At 52.5% G+C, this 9,402-nt stretch overlaps 1 protein-coding gene across 1 annotated transcript; it reads left to right on the forward strand.

Annotated features, from left to right (window-relative positions):
* Positions 1-4,024: 4,024 nt before the first annotated feature.
* On the forward strand, positions 4,025-6,650 carry Galr2 (galanin receptor 2). Its single transcript, XM_057776264.1, has 2 exons — positions 4,025-4,448; positions 5,659-6,650. The coding sequence occupies exons 1-2, from the start codon at positions 4,081-4,083 to the stop codon at positions 6,407-6,409; spliced, it is 1,119 nt and encodes a 372-aa protein (XP_057632247.1). The 5' UTR covers positions 4,025-4,080; the 3' UTR covers positions 6,410-6,650.
* Positions 6,651-9,402: the final 2,752 nt, after the last annotated feature.

Below are 9,402 nucleotides of genomic sequence, written 5' to 3' on the forward strand. Positions count from 1 at the left end.
AGACTAAATGCCACCACCCTCACAGTGGAGAAAGACAGGGCCAGGGACACTGCTCAGTTAGAGTGTTCCTCTGGCATGTATGAAGTCTTGGGTCCAAGCCTCAACACCACATAAACCAGGCCTGAAATCCTAGCATGTCAGAGGGAGAGGCAGGAAGATGGAATGTTCCAGGTCTTTGGCCAGCCTGGTTACAGGAGACTCTGTCTCAGATTCATGCAGTGGGGGGGGGGGGGGGAGTGAAACGTGTGATGGTAAACAGGCAGGAAAGAGGCTTAGCCTTTAAAAATACTTATTGTGCTTGCAGAGGACCCGGTTCTGTCCCAGCCCCCTCTCCATTGGCTCTCAACAATCTACAATTCCATTCAAAGAGTCCTGAGCCCTCCTCTAGCCTCCACAAGCACCACATGCAGGTGTACATACAGATAAACAGGCACATACATGCAATTAAAAATAACAGGCCAGGCTGGGCGGCAGTGGTGCACGCCTTTAATCCCAGCACTTGGGAGGCAGAGGCAGGTGGATCTCTGTGAGTTCGAGACCAGCCTGGTCTACAGGAGCTAGGACCAGCCTGGTCTACAAGAGCTAGTTCCAGGACAGGCTGAAACCACAACCAAAACCACAGAGAAACCCTGTCTCGAAAAACCAAAATAAATAAATAAATAAAAAATAACAGGCCAGGCTGGGCGGCAGTGGTGCACGCCTTTAATCCCAGCATTTGGGAGGATGAGGCAGAGGCAGGAGGATCTCTGTGAGTCCGAGGCCAACCTGATCTACAGAGTGAGTTCCAGAACATCCAGGACTACATAGAAGAGACTCTCCCCGTCCCCCCCCAACAAAACTACAAATTTTATTTTTTTTTCAGATTTTTAATGAGTATGAGAGTTTGTTTGTGTGTCTGTGCACCCTGTGTGTGCAGCACCCTCAGAAGTCAGAAGAGGCTATTAGGTTCCCTGGAGCTGAAGTTCCAGATGGTTATGAGCCACCCTGTGGGTGGGAATCGAACCCAGGTCCTCTGCAAGAGCAGCAAGTGCTCTGAATTGTGGAGTCATCTCTCCACCCTCACAAGAAGTTTAAAGGAAGTCTCGCCCTCAACAATGGCCACTTTCCTTGTTCATTCAACTCAGCCACACCAACCGCGACTTAGGGACACAACCACACGCCTACCTTACGGCAGAAGGTTTTCCTGTTCTGTCTTTATGTATTCTCCCCAGTAGTGGGCTGTTTCCTCACCTCCACTATATTCAAATGTCTGGTGTGCATGGTAAGTGGAGTTTCTCTGTGTCCCAGCAGCCACTCTCAAATAACCATATAGAGACTTATTATTAATTATAAATGCTCAGCCAATAGCTTAGAGTTGTTTTTAACTAGCTCTTGTAACTTAAATTAACCCATTCCCACTAATCTATGTGCTGCCCTGAGTCTGGTTTTCTTCATGTATAAACTCTCCATGTTGCTCTTTCCACATCTGGCTCACGACTCTGGTGACTCAATGACTCCACCTTTTCTTTCTCCCCCAGAGTCTCTCTGCCCTGAAAATCCTGCCTAGCCATCGGTCAATCAGCTTTTTATTAACAGTGAGATCAACACATCTTCACAGTGTACAAAAGGACTGCTCCACGACACGCGTCGTTTTGTTTTATGTACATTGGTGTTTTGCATGCATGTATGTCTGCGTGAGGATGTCTGATCTCCCGGAAATGGAGTTACAGACTGAGCTGCCACGCGGGTGCTGGGAACTGAACCTGGAAGAGCAGTCAGCGCTCGTAACCGCTGAGCCATCTCTCCAGGCACTAGTTATATTTCGGTTTTGTTTTTGTTTTGACAGAATCTCGTTGTGTTGTCCAGCCTGGTGTTGAGTTACTGAACTCAAATGGTCTTTCTGCCTCTGACTCCTAAGTAGCTGGGACCATAGATGTGCCTATGTGTCCTACCACATCTGGCTAAATAATTTTTCTGCTGTAGGGATATGACTTGGTGGTAGAGTGATTGCCCAGAACACATGGGACCCTGGATTCAATGCCCAGGACACACACACACACCGATAAATAATGTCACCTTTCTTTCTTTCTTTCTTTCTTTCTTTCTTTCTTTCTTTCTTTCTTTCTTTCTTTCTTTCTCTTTGTGGTCTTGGCTGCCCTGGAACTCACTATGTAGCCCAGGCTGGCCTTGAATTGACAGAGACTCTCCTGCCTCTGCCTCCTGAGTGCTGGGATAAAAGCTGTACATCACCATACCTGGCACATCCCCAAACCTTAAGTCAGGGTTTCACTGAGTGGCTCAGGCTGGCCTAGAACTCACTCTGCAGCCCAGCTGGCCTTGAACTTACAATCCTCCAACTTCAGCCTCTCGAGTGCTTACATTTCAAGCCTGATTCAACAAGCCCGGCTCTAGGAAAAGAATGTTCCTGGTTAAGATCTGAATGGTAACAAGACTTGATCCACTAATAAACTGGCTTCCAGTTTCACACCTCCCTGTGTTTGGTTTGTGTGTGGGAGTGGGGTGTTCATGCCTGCGTGAGTGAGTGTATGTGCGCCGTATTTGTTCAGGAGTCTATGGAGCAAAAGAGGGTATAGACCTCCTGGTACTGGAGTTACCGGAAGTCTTGGGTGTTGGCATGTGGGTGCTGGGGACCAAACCTGGTATTCTGCAAGAGCAGCAAGTGCTCTGAAAGGCTGGGCCACCGTTCCAACCCTTCTCCTAGTAGTCTTACCTCATGCTTCTTTGAAGGCAGCGTTTCCAGGCCCATTCCATCCCATAACTGAGGTGAAGTTCATAGGCTGGCAGCTGAAGGAGACCTCTGCATATCAGGGCGCTCTCCTGGACCCGGGATTAGGCACAAACCACACCCAAACACCTGTTTTCACAGAGAGAGTCTTTATTAAACGGGGGTGGGGTGTTGAAATGACTGCTTTCTGATTCAGTAGCAAATGTAATTGCTGGTGTCATTTTCAAGAGGAGAAGAAAGGGAGGTCTGTGTTAGAATGGGTGAGGATGTGACAGTCAAGGAGATAGGGGACAGGGACAGGGAAGGAGGGGAAGGGGACAGAGGTATTTGTCCCAGAGAGACAAAGGACTGCCTCTGGATAGAGAGGACACAGATGTGGCCCATAGGAAAATGTCAATTTATAAAAGTACAAAGGGGAAATCCCAAATTAGGATGAGGTATTTAATTTTAATTGGGCATGTGAATTAGGTGAGCCAAAGGGGACTTTTGATAGCTGGACTTTGGTGGTCTGCCTAGGGAGGAGGAAGTGGTTAAATGAGGGAACAGCTTGGGGGCCAGCTTTAGGGATGTGATCTAAAGGATTTTAGCAAGGTAGAGGGATGGGGGAGAAGGGCAAGGCTCCAGTGGGCTAATGTTCCTTCAACAGTAGTGCCTGTTCAGAGGGAAAACATTTCGTGGATGGAAAAAAGGGAGCGAGATGAAAATACCCATTCTGGCCACAGGCATGTTGGGGCATGGCTGTAATTCCAGTGGAGACTGAGGCAGAAGGGTTGTGGGTTCAAGGCCAACTGGGGCTCCACAGAGGCACCCGGTTTCAAAACAAACAGCAACAAAAATCCTCCTTTCCTCCTCCTCAGGGTTTTACTCTTTGGAGTTCCTGTGCGACAGGGTGAGGTGAGTCAGAATTGGAAAGAGGCATGGAGTGTATGACTGGCCGGTCCACTTTGTCTGTCGTGTGTGTGTGTGTGTGTGTGTGTGTGTTGGGAGGCAGGGCGACCAACGACGGCTCCTGGACCCGGTGTCAGCCCCCTTATTCCCGGTAGTGGGGTGGATCTCTAAAGGGCACCCCACGTCCCGCCCGCACCCTGGTCCCTCCACCGCTCCGTGCGGACTGGGTCTAAAGCCGGGCGAATCCCAGGACTGGAGTGCCGACAGCACCTCTCCTGGCGGCAGGGCGCAGCGGGGGACCGTCCTGCACTCTGGGTGCTCGCTCCTCCTCCCGTTCCCTGCGCACCCCTGCTCTCGCTCCTGGAGCTGGAGCAGAGTCTCACTGGGGCGCTGCAGCGAGGGAGCTGCGCGCTCACTAGGACCAGGACGGCTGCGGGAGCCAGCGCAGCGTCCGCTTCGGTGACACCATGAATGGCTCGGGCAGCCCGGGGACCGAGGACACCAGCCAGGAAGCCGGCAGCAGCGGCTGGCAGCCGGAGGCGGTCCTGGTGCCCCTGCTTTTCGCGCTCATCTTCTTCGTGGGCACCGTGGGCAATGCGCTGGTTTTAGCCGTGCTGTTGCGCGGCGGCCAGGCAGTCAGCACCACCAACCTATTCATCCTCAACCTGGGCGTGGCCGACCTGTGCTTCATCCTGTGCTGCGTGCCTTTCCAGGCCACCATCTACACCCTGGACGGCTGGGTGTTCGGCTCGCTGCTCTGCAAGGCCGTTCATTTCCTCATCTTCCTCACCATGCACGCCAGCAGTTTTACACTAGCCGCCGTCTCTCTGGACAGGTGAGCGAGCATTCCGTTGTCTCTGAGAACTGGGTACCCTGATACGAGCTTGGGCTGGAGCCGCAATTAGGGATCCAGGAGCGATGCGAAGCGTGGGCGAGAAGACGGAAATCACAGTGGCTTGAGGCAGTGATATCCAAGCGGGAGCGGAGGAGAAAAAGGATTTAAAGTCAGTGACTAAGACTGTCCCTCTATTAAGTTGGTCTTCTGACCTCAAAGGCTGGAGAAATCAGCTCCCTGGAGTCTTCACATTATTAGTGCTTGAGCTTAATGTCTCTATGAAACGCTACCATCCTCAGAGCTACTGTCTAAGGAACTTGCTCGGGTAGCCAGATGGTAAATTGAGAGCTGCAGGGAAGCATCTGGTTCTTGGCACCAAACTCAGAACGTGGACCTGTTGTCTGGCGCCTTAGGCTTGGGACTGGGCTGTGTTTGGGAAGGATCCATGCTGAAGCCCAAGACAATGTGAGTGGGGGCTCCTAGCTGTCTCTCAAGCGCCCTCCAGGTCAAGGCTCCTGGCCAGAGAAGCCAGCGGTTTGATGCTTCTGCTCTAGTTAAAGAGCAGAGAAAAAAACTTCTAGAATGCTCTGGAGGGATCTTGGCTGGAAAAGACACTAGGAACAGGTCCTGGGGAGGAAATGATCCGATTCTGATATTTCCCTCCCTTTTCCACACCACTTGGACCTCCCCAAGAAGTGCGGTGATCCCCACTCTCCTCCCATTTCCACCAGGTGCAGGTGTGAGTTTCAAGTCGACTGGTGGGATGCACAGAACTCCCGCTTTCTCCAGGAATTTCCTTGCTGTTCCTTAACCCAAGTCCTCTCCAGGTTGTCTGGCAGAGCCTCAGGCACTAGGGATTGCCTTCCCAGGTTATCACTAGAGGATAATAATCACTGCCCTAAGAGTCCAGGCAAACTCTCCAACTTTTCGTCTTTGGTGGTTTTGGGGTGTCTTTTCAAATGGAGTAAACCGGTGGCACATTGCCAGAGACAGCCGAAGAACCGTCTAGACCCCCGCCTGGTTTGCTCCCAGGTACTGTCCTAATTCTAGGATCAAATTAGTATCAGAGACACTGGGTCTGCCCTCCAGGCATAGGCCATATAACCTTTTTGTTAAATGCCTTCCTCCAGAGCGAGGGTGGGGTTGGCGGTGGCCTAGCAGTGAATCCTCTCGCTTACCCAACACATCCTTGCTCCTCACTGTTCCGCAGGTATCTGGCTATCCGCTACCCGCTGCATTCCCGCGAGCTGCGCACACCTCGAAACGCGCTGGCGGCCATCGGGCTCATCTGGGGGCTAGCGCTGCTCTTCTCCGGGCCCTACCTGAGCTACTACCGTCAGTCGCAGCTGGCCAACCTGACCGTGTGCCACCCAGCATGGAGCGCGCCTCGACGCCGCGCCATGGACCTCTGCACCTTCGTCTTCAGCTACCTGTTGCCGGTGCTGGTTCTCAGTCTGACCTATGCGCGCACCCTGCGCTACCTCTGGCGCACAGTCGACCCAGTGGCGGCAGGCTCAGGTTCCCAGCGCGCCAAACGCAAGGTGACACGCATGATCGTCATTGTCGCCGTGCTCTTTTGCTTATGTTGGATGCCCCATCACGCGCTTATCCTCTGCGTGTGGTTTGGTCGTTTCCCGCTCACGCGCGCTACTTATGCGCTGCGTATCCTTTCACACCTAGTTTCTTACGCCAACTCGTGTGTCAACCCCATCGTTTATGCGCTGGTCTCTAAGCATTTCCGTAAGGGTTTCCGCAAAATCTGCGCAGGCCTACTGTGCCGCGCCCCGAGGCGAGCCTCAGGCCGAGTGTGCGTCTTGGCGCCTGGCAATCATAGTGGCAGTGTGCTGGACCGCGAGTCCACAGACCTGACACACGTGAGCGAGGCGGCAGGGCCTCTTATCCCAGCACCCGCGCTTCCCAACTGCACGTCCTCAAGTAGGGCCCTCGATCCGGTCTATTAAAGGATCAAAGGGCATCTAAAGACATCGGCAGTGTGACCTGAGGACACCTGGGGGTTATGCTTCGGATGTTTGAGCGTTGCAGTCAAAGACTCAAAATTGTAGGGAAACGTTCTCTGTTACTAAACCGCACAGATTGCTAGTCACGTGACATGAGCCTTCAATCCCAGCCCTTGGAAAGTTGAAGGAGGAGAGAAGCAGGAGCCCTGGAGTTTGAACACCCCTTGAACTACATGAGATACAGTCTGAACAATAATAAATTTCTTAAAAGGCTGAAACCATTTCATATGCTGTGATGCACGTTGGATTTATAATATGAAGCCCCAAACCCGGGGTAAAAAGCCTCTGGGACTTTACAGGGTGTGGGAGGCTTTTCCTAGTGGGGTGCAGGGTGCTTAGCTTAACCATTAGAAATTAAAGTCCCTAACTGAAGCTAGGGATTCAGTGTTGCCTAACATGTGCCCATATAAGGTGCTAGTTGTACATACCTAGGTCATCAGCCAGCTCCCACGAGTTGAAGTTGACTGATGGGAGACAAGCATCGCTTGTGTTTGTGTGCCTAGTTTGTCTATGCACAACCACACGAAGGGCTCCCTGAGGCCTCGAAGTCAGGGCAGCCTGACCAGTGCTCCACTCTGGGCCTTGTATTTGTTTCCTTGCCTACAACTGCACGGGACCAAGTGCCCAGCATTTAAATTTTGCTTAGGGGTCAAAAAGTCACCTCCCAACAGGTTCCACTCCACACACAATACAGTGATAAATTCTAAGGCTTCAGGTTGGGGCAAGTTAATTCGGCAGAACAGGGTTTCGGGTCACTGGTCTCTATCTGTCCCCAGTATTTAAGGAGCAGCAAGGACATGGAGGTCCCCATTGCACATAATGGAGTGTGCTGACTTTTGTCACAGGCACCACTAAAGCACACAGCCTGCACCCCAACCCTAATTAGGGCTTGTAGAAGAGACACAGTGAGGCTGGAGAGATGGCTCAGCGATTAAGAGCCCCTCTTTCGGAGGTCCTGAGTTCAGTTCCCAACGAACACATTGTGGCTCACCACCTGTAATGGGATCTGAAGCCCTCTTCTGGTGTGCGGCATACAGACAGAACACTCACACATAAAAGAAGGAAAAGGAAAAGAGACAAAGATCTCAGTCTTGCCTCATAGGGCGATGAGTTCCAGGTGCTGGAAACAGAGTAGGAAGGGACACGGAGACACGTGCTGTGGGTGGGCCCTGAGCTTTGGCTTTGTGTGTTTGTGGAACTGGATGGGAGAAGTGTTTTGTCCAAGGCTGAGCCCTTGCACAGAGCAGCTGGCTCCATCCAGTGGTTCAGAATGGGCTGAATGGAGGTTGTAATTTAGGCCCCACTGCTCTGACCAGACAGACCCTGATGGCTCTGTGGATCCAGCTCCACCTAGCCTTCCTCTAAGCTCAGCACCAACCAGCTCTTGGTTTAGAAACCCAGCTCCCAGGAATCAGCAGTTGGTAGGTTGAGGGCTAAAGGGTTTTTGTTTTTCCAGACAGGATTTTTCTGTAGCTTTGCAGCCTGTCATGGACTTGCTCTGCAGACCAAGCTGGCTTTGAACTCACAGAGATCCACTTGCCTCTGCCTCCCCAGCGCTGGGATTAAAGGCATGTGCCACCACGGCCTAGCTTGAGGGCTTAAAGTTTTAAGTGTTAGGATTCGGGTCCTGAGATAAACCTGACCTTGTCCAATCTGCAATGTTAGTGTGCATCCCCAGCACGCAGTCTCGCTGCCCTGGAATTCACTCTGGATACCCAGACTCACTATCCAGGAAGTGTGAGGTAGGAATTTCAGGTGGGCACCACAGAACCCCTCCCCAACCCCCATCTTTAGATGCCTCTTGGGGAATATTATCCTTTTGGTAGCAGGAGCAAGAATTTCTCTAGCAGAACCCTGGTGGGGCTGGCAAAACTGGGGTGGAAGCCTCCCCTTGTGATGGCACAAGAATGGGCTGGGCTCCGGCCGTGGCTCTTCTCCCTGTAGGCTATGGTGAACTGACCGGTCCCAGACCCACAGGTCTGAGTGCAGCACGATGGTCTTGTGGAGTTGACCACAGCGACTGTAGCCTGAGTTTCAACCCTTTCAGCAACACTGCGCTCAAAGAGCCTGGGGGGTGAGACTGAGTGGGATGTTAGGGGCGCTGGTCTCCAGGATCAGCGTGCACCCCCATCATCCCATCCCAGTCTTAGGGCAGCTGAATGAACAGAGAGGCAGTGTCCGCGCCTCCCTCCAAGTCGTCCACCTCCAGTCCCTCGAGGCTCTTCACAGTTGTCCTCCAGAGTCACAGCTCCAGTTCTGGGAGCTGCTCCACAGTAACTGGTCCCTGTCACTTCATTCTCTTCTCTCAGCTACAGTGTCTGGGCTAAGAGTGCCAGACTTAGAGGCTCACCCTCAAAGGCAACTGAAGGGGCAGCTACCCAACACACATGCACAAACTCGCCAGGTGTCAGTGCTCCCAGGAAAGCCCAGTCACTGCCCCACAGGCCCTAGTGTTTCTGGTGAGAGACGGTGGACAGAGACGAATCTGCAATCACCTCCCTGCCACGAGGTGCTGTCAAGTGCATTTATTTCCACGAGGAAAACTCAACTCTGCGTCAAGGCTCTTCTTTAACTGGAGGCCATCCGGTGCGCCCCCAAAGGCCAGGGAGACCTTGCGGATTGGCTCCCTCTTCCACCTGCCCTCAGAAGCCTGCAGCTTCCGGGGCTTGTCTCTCTCAAGAGATAACATATCCTACCCCTCTCAGTGATGGAGCTGGCGTTCCAGGCCCATGTGGTAGAGGAGACTGTGTCAAGAAAGAACATGTAGCTCATGACATGAAAGCTCAGGTCCCACTCGGAGTCCACCTGGGAAGAGGCTGGTATAGCCCGGTGGAGGGGGAGAGTGATGGTATAAATATCCCCAGAGGCATGGTGGTCTCCCTTCTGCTTGCTCTCTCCACACCCCAGGAAATGCCTTTTTCCTTCCAAGCTGCACC

Source organism: Chionomys nivalis, chromosome 7 (assembly GCF_950005125.1).
Source record: "Chionomys nivalis chromosome 7, mChiNiv1.1, whole genome shotgun sequence".
Taxonomy (NCBI): Eukaryota; Metazoa; Chordata; class Mammalia; order Rodentia; family Cricetidae; genus Chionomys; species Chionomys nivalis.

Coding starts and splice junctions, on each gene's coding strand:
- Galr2 (XM_057776264.1), top strand. CDS start 4,081: ATGAATGGCTCGGGCAGCCCGGGGACCGAGGACACCAGCCAGGAAGCC. Junction 4,449..5,658: donor GCCGCCGTCTCTCTGGACAG/GTGAGCGAGCAT, acceptor ACTGTTCCGCAG/GTATCTGGCTATCCGCTACC.